Raw genomic sequence first — 22203 nt, 5'->3', positions numbered from 1 at the left:
AACTGAATGCCATCAACTGATACAGAAATCGAGATCCTTTATTTGTCATTGAATTGTGCAGCGTGGAAGGTTTCTCAGGATCTTGCTTCAGCAGCCTCAGTAGATAACTAACACTTTGGTTATTTTTATCTGTGATCACCATCCAAATGCATGTGTGATGCTGGTCAGTTGTATCATTAAAGGTCACTTGGCCCTGTGACTGTACTTCTGAATTGCTACTCTACACTGCACTAAATTCCCTTTTGAATTCACTGGAAAAGAGGTCGGGTCGGGACAAAACCTGGCTGATGGACTGATGTAAAATAATCAACATTGTTGATTATTTCCCATTTTTTCCACCTTCACCCAGAAAGTAATTGTATGGGATTTAATTGATTGAATCCAGTTAGGCGTTTGTTTTAAAAATAAATGATGCTGGAAATCCAGAATAAAACCAAATTGCTGAAAAGGCTGAGAAGGTCAGGCAGCATTTATGGAGAGAGACCTTCAATGTCTCACCAGATTTTGAACCTTTCTTAATTCTGACTGAAAGATGTTGACCAGATTTTTTTTTTTAAAACACCACAAAGCGCTAGAGTAATTCAGTAGGTGAGGCAGTATCTCTGGAGAGCATGCGTAGGTGTGCTGTGGTTACATTTACAACATGTAACAACAGCATGTAAGGGAAGCATCGTAATCAAAGTTGAAAGCAGCAGTTTGGTGGATTCCACACAGAAACCGGAGCCAGTCAATCTTGGGGAATGTGTTTGAGATATAATTTACCTTTTTATTCAGTTTTGGGCCATTTTGGGGATTAAGGTTGTGAATATTTGCAGTTAACATCTAAATATTCTGTGGTGTATTCCTGACTAATCAGAATTACACATGGGCAGAAAGTCCATTTAATTATTTTTCCCTTTTTCAGGAAAATATTGTGAAGGATGAGATCTCTCGACTACGCAAGAAATTGACGGAGCAGGAGAGGCTGCTGCATGGCACAGTTAAACGTCTCCGTACGACAAACCAGCTGAAGGAGGGCATGGAGAAAATCATCATTGACCAGTGTTAGTATCTGACTAGACCAAGCCACTTGTCTGAGTTGTCTTGGCCATGGAGAGGTTTCTCTACTGATTTAAACACTCGATAACAGTCATGACACGAGCAATCCTAGTGCATCATGGAAGTAACCAATCAGTTTCATATCGGAGAAAGACACAAAATGCTGGCGCAGGCTGCATCGCTGAAGAACATGGAAAGGAGACGTTTTGGGTCTGGACCCCTATCCGAGTTCTCCAGAGATATTGCCTGACCAGCTGAGTTACACCAGCAGTTTGTGTCTTTTGGTATAACCAACAGTTCCTTGTTATCAAGTTTAATATCAGACCTTTAATAAGTTGGTCCAAGGTTGCACTTTATACTGGAATTCATCAAGTCTATTATATTTCAATCTCTGATACCCTCCCCGACAAAGAAGAGTCCCAACCTGAATCATTGTCTGCCCGTTTCCCTCCACAGACGCTGCCTGACCCGAGTTCCTCAAGCATTTTGTTCTTTTTTACACGCACTTCACATTCCTTTCTTTCACTCTTCTCAGCGGGAGACGTGTGATTGTTTAGTTTAGAGATACAGTGTGGAAACAGGCCCTTCGGCCCGAGTCTGCGCCGACCAGCAATTCCTGTACACTAGCACTATCTAACACTGGGGGCAATTTACAGTTTGGAGTGTTAGAGGAAACTGGAGTATTGCTAGCGGTGTCGTCATTCAACCATTAAGTTTACTCCATCATCATCAGTTCATTCTGTCCCCAATATCTTCACTCAATAATGTTCAAACAATGTTACAGACCAGCCTAAACTAGAGCTGCAATTCCCATTTGTTGCATGGATATTTGGAGTTAATTTTAATTAAAATGTTCCTTCCCTCCTAGTGTCACAAACTCATGACGTATTGAAGAAAGCGAGAGGAAATCTGGAGGTGAGTGGCATGTTCAAAAACTCTGATAAACATTTGTCATGACTGTGGGGCTAAATCTGATGGTAATCATTTATGAATAGGCCCTCCTGTTTGAATTTCTGATTAAACATCAGTTTACATCAGTGAGAACTCTTACTGCAGAACAATTGATAATATCGACTTTGACGCTTTTAAATGATCAGGGTCATCTCGGTGCAGGCCTAACCCAGGATGCAGCATTACAGTGGTGAAGAAATGGAGAAAACAATTTGACTTGTCATAAAACTATTTGATATGTTTCTCATAGGTCATTAAGTTTTAGATGATCGCAACAAAAAATTGTGGTGGTTAGGAAAGGATTTAAATGAGAAACGCACTGACCTGTCCTTTATGTAGGAAATTAGTTGTCAGGTCTTTTATTTCTGTTCAGGGCAAGGATAGGGTGCAACTGGAATATTTGGTCATAGAGTCATACAGCACGGAAACAGGCCCTTCGGCCCAACATGACCATGCCAACAAAGATGTCTCATCTAGATGAGACCCACCTGCCCACGTTTGGCTCGTGTTGCTCTAAACCCATCCTATCCTTATAAATATCTTTAAAATGTTATAGTACACAAATGTTGCTATATAGAACACCACGGTGTTTGGTATTTCTATATTTCGCAGTGCATTCTCTTGTGAGAGCATATTAATGCCATATAAACCACTGCAGTACACAAACCCTGCAGCTGTTTTTCCCCCTTCTGCACCATCTCCAGTGTAAATGCAACTGCATTTATACTCACTGATGCAGAGCACCAGGAGTCTTAAAATGTTTCGCATCTCCCTGTCTGTCTGCAGGATCTCTTTTTTTTGATAAACTTATGTCATTGGTATCAACATGTACCACGACTCCTGATGCAGGGTCACAGCCTAGAACATAGACCATCCTTTGCCTTTAGAGATGCTGTCTCACCCGCTGAATTGCTTCACCCAGAAAAAGGAGAGATGCTGGAAGAGCTCGGTGGGTAGACAGCATCTCTGGAAGGAAAAGGACAGGTGAGTTCCTCGGCTGCTTGATTTTTGTTCCAGATTCCAGCATCTGCAGTCTCTAACAGTCATGCCCTGTGACTCTGGCTCATTCCATTCCGCCCACACCCAACACACAGCATGCATCAGCACCATCTCCCTGATGTCCCACCCAGCCTGTTATGGATGATTTGCAACAGCAACTGCAGAAGTGTCTGTATGCTTCCCCTCACTGCGGCAGCCTAGAATCTCCTGCAACAACTGGAGCTTACAACCCCCTCTCCCCCCAGCATACTCGAATTGCCCATGCCCTGGCCCATCCTGACCACCGCCCTCGCTCACTGTCCTCTCCGTAACTGAGGCATGTCCTGCATATCTGATCGAGAAAACACAGCATCCCTGATTCCAATGATTCCGGTTGCTCTTGAAGCTCTGAGATCCCGAACCTGAGTGTGTTATTCTGGACACGGGAGGCAGTCTGGCTGCAGGCAATGCATCCAAAGTATCTCTTGCCGACGTTGCAAACTGAGGAACTTTCAGCCCTCGTGTGGCCAAGTGTCAACTCCTCAGTGAAGGGACAGCACTGTAAAGGAAAGCAGTGGTGATTGTGTGGAAGGTTGATATCAGTTCAGTCTAGAGATACAGCATGAAGACACTTTGTCAACACTGACTATGGATCACCCTTTCACTCTTGTTGTATGCTATCCTTCTTTTGCATACACACTAGAAGCAATTCACATAGGCCAATTCACCTACAAACCCACATGTATGTGGGATGTGGGAGGAATCCGGAGCACCCAACGAAAACCCATTTGGTCACAGGAAGAACATGCAAACTCCACACAGATAGCACCTGGGGTTAAGATGGAATCCGTGTTTCTGGCAATGTGAGTCAGCAGCTGTGCTACTGGGCCATCAGAGGTTTATCTATCCAAGGATTCTAATTATCCTAACCTCATAGAAGTAGCTGCTCCAACTCAAGGTATAAACAGATTCTGAGTTTTGATCTTCCTTCCTGAGAAAGATGACACCACTCCTGAAATGGGCTTGATGTCAATACTGATGGTGAGTGATTTGAAGGTGTGACACCGGTTTTGATCTTTGTTTAAAAATACCATTTCCTGATTTTATGTGTTTGGAGCAGAAAGTGAAAATTAGTTGCAATTATATTGGGCTAAAAGTAATGCTGAAGGCATCAACATTCATTTCAGTACTTGTTTTTCCAGGTGAGAAATTCAGAACCTTTATTCAAGGTTATGAATACAAAATTAGAGAATTTTCATTTAGATTCGTAGCAAATAAGTATATAAGATTGATGTATGAAATTATTTAAATACATTTCTTTTGAGTACGTATATTTGGAGTAATTCATCATAATAGGTCATATATTGCAAAGACCAGTATTTTTTGACGTGATCAGCACTTCTAAATCGATCTACAAAGCTGTACTTTGATAACAGCTTGTCTTCTGTTTGTCCGTGTGAACCGTCCTCTCTCCAGTTGTGTGTTTTCCTATATCAGTACACTTCTGTCAAATTCCTTTCCTGTGTGTTCAAACCTATTCACTTCAATTTTTATTCCTCTTTCCCTTTACTTTACTTTACTCTCGCCCTCCATCTGAGATGTCCCAGATGAATCATTACCTGGTTTTTGATCTTAAAGGCTTTCCAAAGCAAAGTGAAGGTTGGTTAAGTGTGGCATCACTTCTTTAATTAATGCATGCTAATGCATGATTCACATGGATTTTAATTTTCACAAACGGAATTGTTGCAGTGGACGTATAGCTTTCTCAGAAGTATTCTTAGTGATGCATCATTTTTTTCATTTCTATGAATGCCACGATTAGTTCATCTCTACACTGCTCTATAAATTGCTCCCTCACAGAATATCCTCCTGTACACTTCAACATATAAATATTTTACCACCAAATTGTGGAAATGTATTAAAACCCACAGATGGCTGAAACTGGCCCACGGCTAGAAAGCAATGAGATCACTTAAACATAGATTCAAAATTAATCTGGAATGACTGAAAGAGGAATTGAAGCATGTAAGCTATTGATAAATTGATAGATAGAATCTCCCAAGAACCTGAAAGAATGACATTCAAGGCGTTTTAAACCATTTCCTTCCCCTGTGAGAGTCACTGATAATTGTCATATCATTAAAAGGCTACAGATGACTTTGGTCAACTTCTTGCACCTTTTGCATGGTTACAGAATAGTACAAATCAGTGAGCAACCTTCAGTGATTTGCGGTGGCGGCCAGGTAGAAATTGAAATGTACAACACAGAGATGACCTATTTTGGCCTACCTGGTCCATACCAATCGATGCCATCTATACTAATCCCATTTGCCTGCAATACGCTTATATCACTCCTCACTTTTCTTGTGCGAGTACTGTCCAAACCTGTTAAATGTTGTAATCTGCCTCTACCACCCCTTCTGGCACCTCGTTCCAGATGAGTGAAAACTTGCTCCTCATACCTTTAAATTCCTCCCCGCTTGACCAAAACCTGTGCCCTCTAGTTCTAGACTCCACTGCTCAGGAATAAAGATTCTGACTATCTATCGTATCAAAATGTTATAAAGCTGTAAAAGATCACCCTTTGAGCCCTCACCCACTGAGTTACTCCAGCATTTGTGTCTATTCTTTGGGCCCCCTAGGTTCCCGGTGAGAATAAACTGATGTATTCCAGTATTTCCCTAATGCCAAAGTTAAGAAACTTTAGGACACTTAGCCTTCAGTCCACTCGCACACGAGTGTGCGTGCACACATTACTCTTTCTGAAAAAAGCACATTTCCAATCTGCCAGTACTTGTAGAATCACGGGAATTTTGGAAGCTCACAACTATGGCATCCACTCTTTCCATTGACATTCAAGACCCCATGGCGAAGATTGGCAGGTTCAAGACTTGCTTGTCCAGTACCTTTTTTTCTAAGGCCCTAAGCTGGTTCCCATTGCCCCTGGATTTTCAACTATTATCGGGTGGCTTTTACCTCATTTACCATATATATATTTAGTCTGCTATTTCTTTACTTACCAATAAATGTTTCTAGACCATTATCTGTCCTTTTTTACGGATTGTTAGATCAAAGTCTTGCTCCTCCTCATTAGATTAAAATTATTTATTTTTTTGTCATCCATAGGGAAAACTTAGGAAGCCATCAATTCGTTACAATCTACTTTAGCTTCCTTCTGAAATGAGTTTTTCTCAATGCAATGTATTTCTTTATCCCAAAATTTCAGATTGCTATTCAAGATTGCAATATTTTTGAGGTTTCTGCTGTTTCCAAAGATTAATATAAAATGACTTGGTTTTCTGTTTTGTGCCGTGAATCTGATTTATGTCCATATATCTGTTCTCCCTTAAAATGTCCTTTATTCTGCATGATGGTAAACCAGAGTTGTTGTGCACGTTAATGGTGTTGATTACACAGATCCACAGTGTTGTGTTGACTCGCTAAATTTTGCTTGAATTCATGTCTGCTTCATTTCATTGTGATATCAAGGTTTTTGTTTTAAAAAAAAAAAAAAAAACACTAACACAATCAATTATTTCCTCTGTCCAGACCCAGCCCTCCGAAGTTCTGCCTGTAAGTGGGAACCAATGAACCTTGGTAGAGCTATCAACAGTAGGGGCTCTTGTGAAGATGCTTGCTCTGCTTCGGATGAAAAGTACGACTCTTTGACCTCATCATTCTGCAGTTATTAAAAACTCTTGAATCAACCCGTTTACAGGTTGAATTGCTGTATTGTTAAAAAAAATGCCTGAAAACATTCGCTTTTTTGCACATAAGTGCGGAACTTTCCGCTGATCCTAAATGTTAAATGTAATGTAGGTGGTACAGAGATTTAGAACAGAAAATATTGTAGACTGTGTGAGATGCTAAAGGGACATTTTTTGAGGTGAGACTGGAAATGTTCTAAAAATGTTGTACAAGTACTTAAAATTATGTAGACAAAGAAATGTTGAATCATTTCAGAATGCAATTGGAACTTTTGTACATTTGATTCAGTTCAACAATAATTGTTGTGTAAAGAATCTATTTTGTAAATAATCTGGAGTTTGTATTCAATACAAACTGTGTGACTATTGTGATGTGCTGTTATATGTCTCTTTCCTAAGTTACTGCCTTGGCCGGAAATTTAAATCCTCCTGATATTAATGTTTTGTTTTTATTGTAAAGAACGTGTGGAAATTCCACATTGTGAAAGGTAGCTACCATGCTGTACATTACTGGAATGTATGGGTCTGTTCTATTTTTCAAAATATATTTTGTATCGTTACTGACTTTGTTATCCACTTTTGTGCTCCTGTTATGGGAGATACCACACCAGTCCACCCAAACTTGAATATTTTCATTTTCTGCAAAGTGTTGTATTGCTTGCTTCTGATGTCCCGTGTGGAATTTATCAGATGCTCCAACATATCCCAACGGAAGAAAGCTGGAGACTGTCAGTGCCGTTGACTGCACTCCAGACGTAACAAAACCTTATGGCTCATCGTTACTTCTACCTCATTTGATCTGGTTTACCTCTCTAATTGATTGGAAGCAGATGTATAGCAAGTTGAAGGTACTGTACCTAAATGCTGACCAAGTCTCCTGTACTCTATCCTGTGTTTCCTTTGTAATGTTAACCTGTTTTTTTTTTAAGCCGCACAGGAGAACCTACCAAAGTTTTAACAGGTGTTTGGGTACAAACCAGCCGAAAGGCACAGAAAACCAGAAATGATGCTGTGCTTGTTGCAACGATGCAGGAAGCTGCTCTAACTCTGCTGCTCCCTGTCACTGGTTCTCAATTCGCCAGCAGATTGCCAGAACACGCATGCAGCACAACATTCCTAGCACGGGGTTTGTAAAGTTAGTAATATAAAAATCCAATGTAGTTGAAATTATAAATAAACAGGAAACCAGGAAAGTCACCCATCTTAGAAGCTAAGGTACTGATTTTAAACCCTGTGGACACAACTACCAGTCAGCATATTCCATTTAACTGGTTTGATTTATTTTCAATAAGCATTCACTACATGTTTTAATGCAAAAATAATTGCAACATGAACATTTGCAAGAAAACCAGCTTCTCCGCTAATTGTGCATAGTACGATCAAGTTTAATTCACTATTGCACAACTGCCCATAAAGTTTGATCCTAATCAGGAATTACTTTGACGTTCAGTTTCAGAAATAAGATCAAACTTGGTTTTTCATTAAATAAAACATTTGAATAGTGGACCCGATTGTTGTGAAAATACTAAACATTCACACTGGCAACCTAGTTATATTTGTCCCCTATTAAGCTGTTGTGTTTCTCAACCTCTAACTGAACATTATGTACAAACAGTACTGAGGATTTACATAGCTTATTGATCTGACCATGTAGTGAGGAACAAAGAGTGTGTATTTAATTAGACGCTATTAAACTTAAAGCTTTGAATCAAGTCACTTATTCACGTCCTCACCTTGTGTAGTGGGGAAAAAGGATTAGAGTAACAGCAGGTGAGGCAACATCTCTGGAGAACATGGACAGGTGACATTTTAGATTGGGATCTTTCAGACTGGGAAGCTAGAATCACTGGATATTGTGACAGGGGGAGGTGTGTAAGAGAGCCAGTGATGTAGCCAGCAGCTCTCCTGGGGCTTGGTCACACTGAAGCAGCATGTATTTTGAGCCTTCAAGTCATGAGCTCACAGTGCAGTCAGTATTCAAACTTGGAAGCCTTTTTCAATTGCCTTGATCCTTTTGGAAACCAGGTTGTTTGAGTTTGGTCTATTGCTGATTGTTTCACCATAAATAAGTGGCACCTGGGCAATACTTGGCCTCAGTGAGGAATCCTATAATTTTAAAAGCAATTCCTTCCAGCTCAATATATTATGAAGACCATATGTTTTTTTTAAACTATGAAGCTCTATGTAGCAACAGGCACCTGTCTATCTTTTATAAAAGATGGCCCATTAGGTTCAGTGAATAAGTCCCTTATTTGTCTGTCAATCTGCAAATTATTGTAGTTTTTTTTTTTTAAGTTACCAGTTATTCTCCTCATATAACATTATGACCTGTAATGCAGTGTCACATACTAACAGATACACATTGATTGATGACATTGTTCAAACCCAACCATGGACAGTTGACAAATGCCCTGTAGTGTGGCACCAATGTAGTTATTTGGCTAGCCTGTACAAACATAACACTTCTAAATTAAATAGTGATATGACTCTTGCCCCTGTAGACTCAAGCCAGGACTTCTGTCAGCTGTCTGTCAGTGCTGCAGCAGCAAGCTGGATTTTCTCATCCAGCTGTTTCTGGGATTTCAGCAGTTCCACTAAGCTGCTGTGAGGCATCTCGAGCAGCATTCCTACAAACGAAAGATTACAGGGGTGTTAATGCTATTAGTCTAATCAAAATCAGACATCAAGAGTCAGACATCAAGACATCATCATGGAGAAAGCAATCACTTGTTTGGCACCAAGCTCCACCTCTCCCCCACCAGCTCAACGAGAGTAACATTTACACAATGCACCAAAACAACGCTCCAATCCGAGCCTCTGGCCTTTTCACAGTCTATAATGAACTGTGTCTAGAATAACTCTGGTAATAAAAGCATATTTAATGTCTTTAACCACATGTACCTGTTAGCTTGCTGGAGTGCAGACTGTATTTTGTACTGTTGATGTAACTGTACAATTCCTCTCCTAGATTTTCGGTTTCACTGTCCAGATCACTTACGTCCTCATTATTCAGGTCGGAATCTGAGGATCTCTGAGCGGCTGCCTGTGGAAGTGCAGCCTGAGCTCTTTCGACAGCACCTTTCAACGCCAAGCTGTCGGTCAGCAACTTCTGAATAGCTGACGGATCCAATTCCAAAAGCATTCCTAAAGCGCAGTTTCACATTGACAAACCACAGCCCCATTATTGTAAGAAATTAGTAAATGTAAAATATTTAAAAAAACAGATACCAAGAAGCCATACAGCTACTTCAATATAGTGATTTAAGTCCCTTTGACAGGATAGGTCAGATATTAGTCCTAAAAAAATTGTCAGCAGATCCATTTGTTCTCGCATGTAAATCATGATGCATTTTTCCCCCACAGACTTAGTGAAGAGTTTAGCCTCACCAGTGATGCATGCACAGTTCTTTGGGTCAATCTTTTCAACCTGTTCAAAAATCTTCTCTCCAAGCCTCTCCTTCACATCATCACAGTCCAAATCAGATACACACGTCTTGGGAGGCAATGCCCTGCAGGTGTGAAAAGTGCTGAGTGTTACAAGTGTGGTACAATATATTTTCTAGTCTAGATACAGAATTGGCTTTATGGTGGGAAGTAGAGGTTGGAAGGTTGTATTTCAGATTGAATGCCTGTGATTAGTGGTCCACCTCGAGGATCGGTGGCTATTTGTCATCTATATCAATGATTTGATGAGAATGTATAAGGCATGATTAGTAAGTTTTCAGATCGTGCTAAAATAAGTAATATAGGGAAGATGGTTATCAAGAAGTACAGCTCGGCAAGTGGGTTGGTGAATGACTAAGTGGAGTTTAATGCAAATAGATGCAAAATTTTACATTTTGGGCAGTCAAACCAGGACAGGACCTTCACAATGAACATATGGCCACAGGGAGTGTTGTTGAGCAGACAGATCTAGGAGTAGAAGTGCATAGATCCCTAAGAGTGGTGTCCCAGATAGATAGGTTAGTGAAGGCAGCTTTGGAATGCTGGCCTGCTTCAGTTTGGGAAATAAGTATAGAAGTTGTGACATTTTGTACATAGCTGCACAAAACATTGGGGTTGCACCAGGAGTATTGCGTTCAGTTTTGGTCACACTGCTACAGATGCCATTAAGATGGAAACAGTGCGAATATTTACGAGGATGTTGCCAGGACTCAAGGGCGCGAGCTGCAGGTTTATGTTGGGCAGCCTGGCACTTTATGCCTTGGAACGCAGGATGCTGAAGGTGATCTAGAGGTTAAAATCACGAGGGTAATAGATAACGTGAATACAGAGTTTTTTAACCTGGGGTAAGGGAACTAGCAAATGGACTGTTGACTGAAGATGTTGAAACATTTCAATTGTAGTCCCCCTTTTTGAGTCTCCTGCAAACCACTGCTTTGTGCAACAATCTCCCCCCACCAGACCAGCAGAGTAGTTTATTCAAAAGCCACTGAATAATTATGAGCCCTGCTCAATTGAGTTCAATTCGAATTAATAATGAGCCATTAAAGACCGAATATCGACGCTTCTAAACATTGTTTGCAACACATAGACATCAACTCACTGCTCCAGTGCTTCCCGGGCAATGTGAATCTTTTGTTCCAACAGTTGTAGGTCACTGACCAGCTTCTTTACTTCATTGCTTCCCAATTCCAGCAGCATTCCTGTAAACATCAGCACATTCACCCACTTATACGTAGAACAATTAATATTAATCTGCACTTCAATGTTAGTTTATCTAATAACCATCCATGTGTGCCTGGAAGGTCATGCATTCCTGTAAACATCAGCACATTCACCCATTTATACGTAGAACAATTAATATTAATCTGCACTTCAATGTTAGTTTATCTAATAAAGATGGATTCAACATGGCCAATGGGAGAAGCCAGAGGGTATGTGTGGCTGTTTATCGTAGGCAGGTGTAACCTCAGTCATCCCCACTCCAAATGATCTGGATGAAGGTGTGGTAAATCTTAGATATGCAGATTACCAGATATTGTGGCAAAGTCACAGAGTTTTAAAAAAAAACCTGCTAAAGTAATGCAGATAAATGTTGGTTCCCCTTGGCAGACAATCAAAATAGGACGTAGTGGTAAATGGTCTGGAATGTTACCCAGAGTATCTTGGTATAACTGAGTTCCTTGATGTCCTCTCTCTAGCCATTTACACATGGGTATGAAGCTGGGATGGTTAAAATTGTACATTGGTGACTGGAGATTCTCAATTTGCAGTGAAATGAGCACACAGCAAGAGGAGATCCCTATGAACACTAAGTTACAAGAAAGGTTGAATAATGACTCTGATTCCACTGATATTTGTAGGGGACAGCTGATGTGACAAGCTTTTCCCAGAATCAGTTTCCAAATCACACATTCACCTGAGAGGGCAGTTTAATGTTTCACCTGAAAGTTCCCGCCTGATGGTTCAGCACGCCCTCAGCACTGCATGTGAAGGTGCACCAGTCTCTGGGATAGGACCCAAAAGCCACAACTTTGACTCAGAGACTCAATGTAGATATATCCTCCCCATTACCAGTCAACAGAGCACGCCATCTCCCTTGCACTATATTTAGCTCAGGATCACTTTGATCAGGATGCACTGACTACAGCTCAGCCACTGGATGCACTGACTATAGCTCGGCTTTCAACACCATAAATGCAGAATAAACTCATTCCTAAACTGGATGCTAACCTTGGGTGGGTGTGGGGGGGGGGGGGGGGGGGGTCTACCTGTATTATCTTCTGGAACTCCTGACTGACTAACCTCAGTTAGTTAGAATGAAATGTCAGAACATTTCATTCAACCTGAGGTTTAACACTGGAGCCCCTCAGGGTTGTGTGCTCAGTCCCTTGCTCACTCACTCCCTGTACACTCATGACTATGCTGCCAAGTACAGCGCCAACTCGGTCTTCAAGTTCGCAGATGATACCAATGTTGTTGGCCCGATCAACAACGGTGAGACAGTACAAGAAAGAGATTGTGAAACCTTGTGTCATGGTATCAGAGCAACCACCCAGCCCTTTACATCAGCAAGACAAAGAGTTACTTGTTGACTTGAGGAAGCATGGGGGCGAATACAACCCTGTACTCATCAACAGAACTGCTCGAGAGATGGTCGGTATATCATCTGCAGCTCAATCTATTCATTTCACTATGATAGTGGACAAGGATTGGCAGATGGAATTGAACTCGGTCAAGTATGAGCTGATGCATTCAAACCAGGGCAGGACCTACACAATATGTGCTGGAATCCTGAAGAGGGTTGTACAGCAGGGACACCTAGGGGTGCAGGTGAATAGTTCCCCGAGAATGATGTGGTGAAGAATATATTTGGTATGTTTGCCTTAATTGGGAAGGGTATTGATTACAAGTGTTGGGATGTAATACCGCAGCTGTACAAGACATTGGTGAGAATACATTGGGAGCATTATGTACATTGTTTTGGCCGTCTAACCTGTTATTTGCTCACTGTGCCCGGTTCGGTGACTATCCACCAGGTCATACAGCTGATCGCCCAGCGAATCCGTAGAATCAGAATCCGTATCGTCCTCCACAGTTTTAAACAAACTGGAAGTCAAACAAAATACTTTGTCTCTCGCACTGAAATTAACAGGCGGAAAACAATGATCCTTTTGAGATTATATCAGTCACTATCAATATGCATGCATTCCCCAAAATAAGTGTCCACTCCAGCACATACTAGGGCTAATTTAACACTGCAAGGCAGCCAAAATCAAACCACATAAAAATGTATAAAGAAACTGATAAGACGTTAGATCAGATCAGATACCATCACAGAAGAAAGGAGGACCCCTGCGTGGGGGGAACCACCGTGAGCGGAGGGAAGAACAAAGGAGAACCGGGCATAGCGGCCTGCTATGGGGGGGGGGGGTTCATTAATTAATTCATTTTCCATAACAAACAGCACCCAAGAGAGGTATGAGTGAAGTCTTGCCATTTCTCTGTGGAGTTCTGAAGTGTGCTCAGTGCTTTCTCGAGTCCAGCAGACAGCAACTCCTCGTCATGTATCATCTGATCCAGTACAGGAACTGGCAGCTCCAGCAACATCCCTGGGAGAGGCTCAAAGCAAAACATTTATGGCATTATTTTATCTGTCACATTACATCTTTACAATTCTTGGGATAATCTAATCCAATGACACTCTTCTTTTAGCGCCAAACATTGGGAAGATTTATACAACTATTGCAAAACCAGAGAGAAACATAGAGAAATTAGGTGTTTCGGCCCTTCGAGCCTACCGCCATAATATGATCATATTCCACTATCCCGTACTGCCTTCTCTCCATATGAACAGAAAACATTAACCCAATGAGAATTGACACCCTCTGTGGCAAAGTTCCAGTGCTGGTTCTTTACTCATCTCGGAGCCCCTTTATCCAAGCAGGACCCCCCAATCAGGACGGGACATCTGTGGAGGGAACCCCTAGAATTTTGGTGATAAGTTCTCGGTTCAGGACTCTTCCAGTCTTTCTTCAGACCCACAAAATGTCTGGTGAACCATCTCTGCATCTATTTCCCCTCAGATTTGGAGACACTTTGTGTTTTGGTCTCACCAAGACCCTTCAACTGCAGCATCTACAGTTCCTTTTGCAATTACAACTAGTTTAAATGACTTGGTTGGTTTACAAAAAAGACACAAACTGCTGGGGTAACTGAGCAGATCTGACAGCATCTATGGAGAACATGGATAGACGATGTTTCAGATTAGGTGATTAATCTGAAGAAGGGTCCTGACCCGAATGGTCATCTGTGCATGTCTAAATTACTCTAGCACTTTGTGTCTTTTTCTGTGCTGCTCTATGTTCTATATGGATGTCCAAGGGTTGCATTCGTTGTTAATTCAACAGTTTAAAGCCAGATTCTAACTCACTCAAAATCTTTCCCTTTTCTAGTTCTGCACCTACGTGCCTCCTACACCATTCATTTAACAGCTTTCCACAGGAACGTACCATACATATTGGGCATGACCTTTGTTAATTAAAAGCAATCCAACAAGCTATCCTAATTTCAACACTATGAGCGCACACAGCAGGTGCTAAAAAAAAAGAATAAACAGAAAATGGTGCAAAGTTCCAATAAATTTTGTTTTATTCATGGTTTTAAATTATTTGTACTTCACTCATTTTTAAATCAGTTTGCTACTTCTCTGCATAATTGTGAAAAAAAAAACAAAAAACATTTGAACTTTTTTATTGCAAACAAAAAACGTGGATCACTTTCAGGTGGAAGGGCCACTGTTGTATTGTTCAATGAATAAGGACAGCCCAACTTGCTCACATTTTTTTAAAATCTGCACCTCTGCCCTGACCCTGCCTTCCCAAAACACAAGAGGTTGAAGATACTGGAATCTGTGGCAAAGAACTGCTGGAGGAACTCAGTGGGTCAAGTAGCATCTGTGGGTGAACGGAACCATCGCTATTTCGGGTCAGGACAGATGTTGGGTGTTAACCCAAAACGTCAAAGGCACAAACGGATCTGACCACATCTATCAGCTTTGGGTCAATCATCAAAATCTTTTATTAAAAATTCACATATCCCCTGGCTGGGTCTTTAGGGTTGAAATAAAATGTGTAACATTAAGGAATGCATCAATTTTCAGGTCTGAGCTGGAGTGATGCATCACAATCAACAACAAGGGATTGTAATCAACTTTAGGGAGGTCACTGTGCAGGGAATGGACAAACGTTTAGTTCAAAAACAGCAGATCCAGTGTGGAACTCCATTGGAATGGTGCCATCTAAAGAAGGGTCCTGATCCAAAACATCGTCCATTTCCCTCCAAAGATGCTGCCTGACCTACTGAGTTCCTCCACAACTTTGTTTCTTGCACAAGACTCCGGCATCAGCAGTTCCTTGTGTCTCCATTATTGGGTCTATGAGCCGGCAGACCACACCACCAGAGTTCACATGAAGCAATTAAAGTCACACAGCATGTAAAACAGGCCCTGTGACCCGACGTCTATGCCAACCAGGATGCCCCATTTGGCCACATTTGGTCCGTATCCCTCTAATCTTTCCTGTTTATGAGGATGTATATTTGTGACAGTAGAGCCTGGGCCTATAGGGAGAGGTCGAGCAGGCTTGGACTTTATTCCTGGGAGCGCAGGAGGATGAGGTGTAGAAAATCATGAGAGGAATAGATTGGGTAAATGCGGACTTTTGCCCAGAGGGGAATCAAGAATCAGAGGACATGGGTTTAAGGTGAGAAGGGAAAGATTTAATAGGAATCTGATGAGGGGTAACGTTGTCTTTAGAGAGTGGTGGGTGTATGGAACAAGCTGCCAGAGGAGGCAGTCGAGGCATGGACGTTTAACAACATTTAAAAGACATTTCGGACAGGCACATACAAACATAGAAAATAGGTGCAGGAGTAGGCCATTCGGCCCTTCGAGCCTGCACCGCCGTTCAATATGATCATGGCTGATCATCCAACTCAGTATCCTGTACCTGCCTTCTCTCCATACCCCCTGATCCCTTTAGCCACAAGGGCCACATCTAACTCCCTCTTAAATATAGCCAATGAACTGGCCTCAACTACCTTCTGTGGCAGAGAATTCCAGAGATTCACCACTCTCTGTGTGAAAAAAGATTTTCTCATCTCGGTCCTAAAAGATTTCCCCCTTATCCTTAAACTGTGACCCCTAGTCCTGGACTTCCCCAACATCGGGAATAATCTTCCTGCATCTAGACTATCCAACCAACAAATGGTTTAGATGGATATGGGCCAAATGGGTGTAGTTGAGATGGGGCATCTTGGTCGGCAGGGACGAGATGGGCCGAATGGCCTGTGTACCCGCGGTCCCAAATCTGAGGAAGGACATTATTGCCATAGAGGGAATGCAGAGACGGTTCACCAGACTGATTCCTGGGATGTCAGGACTGTCTTATGAAGAAAGACTGGATAAACTTGGTTTATACTCTCTAGAATTTAGAAGATTGAGAGGGGATCTTATAGAAACTTACAAAATTCTTAAGGGGTTGGACAGGCTAGATGCAGGAAGATTGTTCCCGATGTTGGGGAAGTCCAGGACAAGGGGTCACAGCTTAAGGATAAAGGGGAAATCCTTTAAAACCGAGATGAGAAGAACTTTTTTCACACAGAGAGTGGTGAATCTCTGGAACTCTCTGCCACAGAGGGTAGTTGAGGCCAGTTCATTGGCTATATTTAAGAGGGAGTTAGATGTGGCCCTTGTGGCTAAGGGGATCAGGGGTATGGAGAGAAGGCAGGTACGGGATACTGAGTTGGATGATCAGCCATGATCATATTGAATGGCGGTGCAGGCTCGAAGGGCCGAATGGCCTACTCCTGCACCTATTTTCTATGTTTCTATGATGCTGGCCTCTCGCCCCACCCGGGCCATCACCATGGCGACCACCGCGACTGTACCTGTCAACTTCACGCCGAGGTCCGGGAACCGCGGTCCGATCACCCGGTGCAGCCGCTCGCCCAGCGCCGCCCGCCGCTCCATCGGGACCGGGACCGGGCCGCGGAGCCGTCCGCTGTCCGCTATCCTCCGTCCCCGCTGTTACCCGCTGTCGCTGCCGCTGCCGCTGCCCTCCGGCGGCCAAGCAACGAGATGGCGCCGCCTCCCCGAGGCCCACACCGGCGTGACGCGGACGGACGGCGTGACGTTGCCCGACGGCGTGACGCAACCCGACGGCGTGACGCAGCCCGACGGCGTGACCCATCCCGACGGCGTGACGTATCCAAAAGTGTCGCGCGCCGAGTGCGTTGCTTCCGGTACGCACGATACCCGAACCCTTCCGCGGCGGCGATGTAGTTCCACACTCAATGGCAAATAGACCAACGCGTTGACGGCCGGGAGATGTGGCGGGCGGTGTAACGGAGCGGCGCTCGGTGTGTGGCGGCAATGGTCTGCGTGGATGGTGGCGAGATGGGCGGATGCGCGGCCGGCGGGCCGGCGGTGAGGCGGCGGGCGGAGGGAGCGCGGGTGAAAAGGCGGCGCTGGCGGCGGCCTCGCTCTCTCTGTCCGCGGCGCCGGCGAGGCAGGTGGGAGCCGGGGGACCGGGGGACCGGGGCGGCGGGCAGTGGGAGCGGGGGGGGGTAGTGGGGCAGGTGGGCACCGGGGGAGGGGGGCCACCGGGGACCGGGGTAGTGGGGCAGGGGGGCCGGGGGGCCCGGGGCGGCGGGGTAGTGGGGTAGTGGGAGCCGGGGACCGGGGTACGGGTGGGAGCCGGGGGACCGGGGCGGCGGAGCGTGGGTGGGAGCCGGGGACCGGGGTAGTGGGGCAACGGGGCAGGTGGGAGCCGGGGACCGGGGCGGCGGGGCGGCCCATGGGGAACGGAGATCCCCGCACCAGGGGGAGCGGGGCCACGGTGGGAGAGGGACACCGCGCACCAGGGGGAGCGGGGGGGGGGTTGGAGGGAGAGAGAGAGGGTAGGTAGAGCCTGCGGCCTGTGGGAACTTGCTGTTTGCATCAGGCCCCCAGGGGTGGGTGGCGACTGAGTGGGTCCCGGGGGAGGGGGGTTGCTCGGGGTTGTGGTGATCAGGGTGTCGTGGCCGGCATGCTGTTGAGGAAGGGAAGGGTGGAGATATGGGGCCTGGGGGCGGTATATTATTTTTTTAATCAAATCGTTTGCTATGTCGCTCTTCAAGGGAGATGCTAAATGGATTTCGTTGTCTCTACTGTACACTGACACTGACAATGACAATTAAAATTGAATATGAATCTGAATATAAGGAGAGGGAGGTAGTGGGTGAATGGATCTTGCTGTGCACATCAGGCTGCCATCTACGGCCTGGGTAGTTGGGGTATGTTGGTTGCGGTGTCGGGTTATGGAAGTGCTGGGTGGGAAGAGGGTGTCCAATACTGCTGCCAGACTCTGACCCGCTTTGTGTCTCCACTATCCCAGGGCTGGAGATGTCGTCCCACCTGCAATGGATGGTCGTCCGCAACTGCTCCAGCTTCCTCATCAAACGCAACAAACAGGTCTACAGCACGGTGAGTCCCCTCCCCACCTTCACTACAAATCTTATGTCCCAAAACACGCACCCCTTTCCCTCCCCTCCCACCACATACACCACCCTCGCCCCCATCCCCTGGGCTGCTTCTTGTCCCTTGGCCACAAGCCTTCCCCTCCCCACCAGTGCATAGACCTCTGGGCCCTCATGTTATTTTGGGACTTGCACTCTATAAGCCCTTTCTCCCCTTCCCAGGCCCTCTCTGCATTCCCGGATTGTGGTCATACAACACGGCAATGGGCCCTTCAGCCCACACATCTGTGCTGATCAAGATGCCTTTCTGAGCTAATCCCATTTTCATCTGACCCATATTCCTCAAGCTGTAATGTGACATCACAACTCTTATACTGTATTAAAGATGCCTGTATTGTCTGATAGAGGCTTGTGTGCTACACAACTAACTGCCACCCTGAATACCTGTGGGGCCACTTCCTGAAAACTGCGTGCTTGTACCCTTAGAATTCTATTCTACAGCAATCTGGCCCCTGCCATTTACAATGCAAGCCCTGAGGGGTTTAAATACCCTGACTTCCCTTCTGCAATTTTCTGTATTGACTGCCCTCTGACATCTTTGTATTTTTAGCCACCTGTTTCTTCATTAGTGGAGCTGCTAGTGTTGTTGTGAACAACTGGAATGTCTTTAGTACTTTGCACCAATTTAATTTATTTGCTGTTGCAGCCGTGTCTGGTACTGCTCAAATTTACTTGGTCTTGTTTCCATGCATCTAACTCAGCGATGATTGTTTCATGGAGCTTTGCACTGATGTTTTGTTCCATTTTTAAACTTCATGCAGGAGCCCAACAACCTGAAGGCCAGAAATTCCTACCGTTACAATGGACTCATTCATCGTAAAACTGTGGGTGTAGAGCCAGCAGCTGATGGAAAAGGAGTGGTTGTAGTCCTGAAAAAGCGAGCGGGTAGGTGCATTGGTTTAATTCCTTGTCTCTGGACGATGTCTTCATATGCACTTTGTATTTTAGGTGCTCAGTTCTGTTAATAGACACAAAAAGCTGGAGTAACTCAGCGGGACCGGCAACATCTCTAGATAGAAGGAATGGTTGACGTTTTGGGTCGACCCTTCTTCAGATTTGTTAGAACTACCAGTTCTGTTAGTTACGGCATAGCTTGTGTACTTCATACACTTATGACCTCCATGTTAGATTCATAGAGTGATGCAGTGTGGAAACGAGCCCTTTGGCCCAACTTGCCCACACCAGCTAACATGTCCCAGCTACACTAGTCCCACCTGCCTGCGTTTGGTCCATATCCTCCAAACCTGTTCTATTCATGTGCCTGTCTAACTGTTTCTTAAACTTTGGGATAGTCCCAGCCTTGGCTACTTCCCCTGGCTGCTTGTTCCATACACTGACCACCCACCCTTTGTGTGAAAAAAGTTACCCTACAGATTCCTATTAAATCTTTTCACCTTAAACCTATGTCCTCTGTTCCTTGATTCCCCTACTCTGGGCAAGAGACTGCATCTACCCGATCTATTCCTCTCATGATTTTAAACACCTCTATGAGATACAAATGCAATAGATGCAAGTGCATTGGAAAGAGTGCTGAGGAAATGTTTTCACTAGTGGGAGAGTAGGACTAGAGGTCATAGCCTCAGATTTAAAGGACGTTATTTTAGGAACAAATTTCTTTATAGTCAGAGGCTGGTGAATCTATGGAATTCTTTGCCACAGAAGGCTGTGGTGGCCAAGTCAGTGGATATATTTAAGGCAGAGATAGATAGATTCTTGATTAGTACAGGTGGCTGAGCTTATGGGGAGAAGGCAGGAGAAGGGTTAGGAGAGAGATGGATCAGCCATGATTGAATGGCGGGGTAGACGTTTGGGTTGGATGGCCTAATTCTGCTCCTGTCACCTATGATCTTATGAGATTTATAATAATGTTGCCATGACTGGGATATTCTAATTGTAGTAAGATTGAATGTATTGAGATTATTTTTCTATCTGAAGCAATTGAGCATTAGAAATGAATTAAATGGGAAGAGCCTATCTTCCTCAGCTGAGGCCTCAGAGCACGACTAATTTGCATGGTATATTTAGTTTGGTGCTGCTCCATTCATTTCTAATCTGTTGCCTCAGAGCTGCTTTCCTGCATTATCCCCAGTTTGGTCCTTATAGTCTACTTGTTCTTAACATTGTTCAGGTCAGTAAACAATTTTATGTTTATAATAATTTAGGTCAAAGGAAACCAGCGACATCCTATGAAAAGATCACCATCAATAAGAATGGTCGTGCTACCCTGAACAGTCTGCGCCACATCATTCGCAAGAACAACTACCGGAAGGATCTCCGCATGGTACGAAGAGTTCTATGCTTTAAGTACAGTCGACTGCTGGCTGTGATGGGTTGTTAGTTGCTCTGTTATTTCCAGCTATGGGGAATGAGTTTTTAACCATGTACATATGTGGGGTTTTTGTGTGTCAAGTGACCAGTTGGCAGTATTGAGCTGCCCCTCCCAGTCTGGTGATTGTTATGGTTCAATGATTGCATGCACTGTACTTGAGGATGAACGTTTTACCTTTTGTTCCTACGCCGTCCAAATGAATATTGTGAACAAATCTTTTTTGCACTTGCAAACCCACCAAAGTATTGCACAGAAGTGAATAGTTCAGAACCCAGTCTCTTTCCATTTTTGGATTCAGTTAGAGCAGAGTTTTGAAAATGCTACTTTCCAATCTGCTCAATAGCTAAGTGTTTACTAGCATTAACTCTTAATCAGATTTCTGCCTGAGTGGCATCTATCCACCTGCTAAATCTGATATTTGTATTAAACATTCTTCCCAACCTGCCTTTGTTTAGACATGCACTACAGAAACAGTGCTTCTGCCACTGATTCCGTGCCGACGATTATCTTGCCAATTTACACTAATCCCGCACAAGCCGTTATCCCTGCTTTCCCAATACCTCCTTTACATTCCACCATTCACCTACACCAGCAGCCAATCGACCCAAGAGCTCTCCTGTCTTTGGGATGTGGGAGGAAACTGAAGCATTCTGCGTTTGCAGAACATGCAAACAACATCCAAAGTCTGGATTTAGCCAGGTCTGTGGAACTGAGGTGACCGTTCTTCTAACTGCATGCTCTTCTAAATCTCTGGTGTGAGATGTTTGAATTACAGGTTGTTTAGTGAGTGGTGATGTTCATCGTGATGTGTGCCTTTCCTTGCAGGCTGCGCTCCGTCGTGCCAGTGCCATCCTGAAGAGCCAGAAACCAGTTGTGGTCAAAAAGAAACGCACCAGGACAACCAAGAATGCATAAAGCTGTCAATAATTTTATACACAGTTTATGATAATAAAGGACGAGCTGAGTGCTTATTCTCTTTGAATGCATCCGTTTTATCTTCTCGGGACTTGAGCAGAGTGTAAAGTTGCGCAGCTTTTTTGTGTTTCTATGAAGGCCTTTTCTAAATGTCTAAATTTGACACGGCTTCCTCAATGGTTGTGCCCTGTGTTCTGCCTCAATTTGGAATCATTTTTGGTTTCAAGTTAATCTAAATAACAGAAGGTTGGCAGTGTGGGGAGG

At 44.0% G+C, this 22203-nt stretch overlaps 3 protein-coding genes across 8 annotated transcripts in view; 2 read left to right on the top strand and 1 right to left on the bottom strand.

Moving 5' to 3' along the window:
• LOC129711899 (myomegalin-like) overlaps nucleotides 1-7234 on the top strand; it is a 102339-nt gene extending 95105 nt beyond the window's left edge. For 2 of the 3 annotated variants that reach the window (XM_055659901.1, XM_055659900.1), the window contains 4 exons: nucleotides 905-1043; nucleotides 1907-1953; nucleotides 4575-4626; nucleotides 6517-7234. In XM_055659901.1, the coding sequence (XP_055515876.1) occupies nucleotides 905-1043; nucleotides 1907-1953; nucleotides 4575-4626; nucleotides 6517-6659 (381 nt within the window). In that variant the 3' untranslated portion in view covers nucleotides 6660-7234. The remainder of the gene's footprint in view (nucleotides 1-904; nucleotides 1044-1906; nucleotides 1954-4574; nucleotides 4627-6516) is intronic. The other variant, XM_055659903.1, reaches the window with a different exon arrangement.
• rpl28 (ribosomal protein L28) overlaps nucleotides 1-21995 on the top strand; it is an 87800-nt gene extending 65805 nt beyond the window's left edge. Inside the window, exons 2-6 of the mRNA XM_055659913.1 lie at nucleotides 17663-17690; nucleotides 18554-18642; nucleotides 19457-19580; nucleotides 20858-20976; nucleotides 21850-21995. Coding sequence (XP_055515888.1) covers nucleotides 17663-17690; nucleotides 18554-18642; nucleotides 19457-19580; nucleotides 20858-20976; nucleotides 21850-21939 — 450 coding nt within the window. The 3' untranslated portion in view covers nucleotides 21940-21995. The remainder of the gene's footprint in view (nucleotides 1-17662; nucleotides 17691-18553; nucleotides 18643-19456; nucleotides 19581-20857; nucleotides 20977-21849) is intronic.
• LOC129711903 (uncharacterized) lies at nucleotides 7938-17276 on the bottom strand. Of its 4 annotated transcripts, none has more exons than XM_055659907.1 (7): nucleotides 17067-17276; nucleotides 13615-13729; nucleotides 13114-13259; nucleotides 11221-11320; nucleotides 10062-10183; nucleotides 9576-9818; nucleotides 7938-9301 (listed from the first exon to the last, which is right to left on the bottom strand). In XM_055659907.1, exons 1-7 carry the CDS (start codon nucleotides 17146-17148, stop codon nucleotides 9195-9197), a joined length of 915 nt encoding a protein of 304 aa, XP_055515882.1. In that variant the 5' UTR covers nucleotides 17149-17276; the 3' UTR covers nucleotides 7938-9194. The 4 variants fall into 4 exon arrangements, with proteins under 4 accessions (XP_055515882.1, XP_055515883.1, XP_055515884.1 ...); XM_055659908.1 differs by having other exon boundaries at nucleotides 13114-13226; nucleotides 17067-17274; XM_055659909.1 differs by having other exon boundaries at nucleotides 13615-13739; nucleotides 17067-17267.
• Nucleotides 21996-22203: the final 208 nt, after the last annotated feature.

This window comes from Leucoraja erinacea, chromosome 31 (genome assembly GCF_028641065.1).
Source record: "Leucoraja erinacea ecotype New England chromosome 31, Leri_hhj_1, whole genome shotgun sequence".
NCBI lineage: Eukaryota > Metazoa > Chordata > Chondrichthyes > Rajiformes > Rajidae > Leucoraja > Leucoraja erinaceus.
Note: the sequence above shows the minus strand (reverse complement) of the source record. Positions and strands in the feature narration are given on the sequence as shown.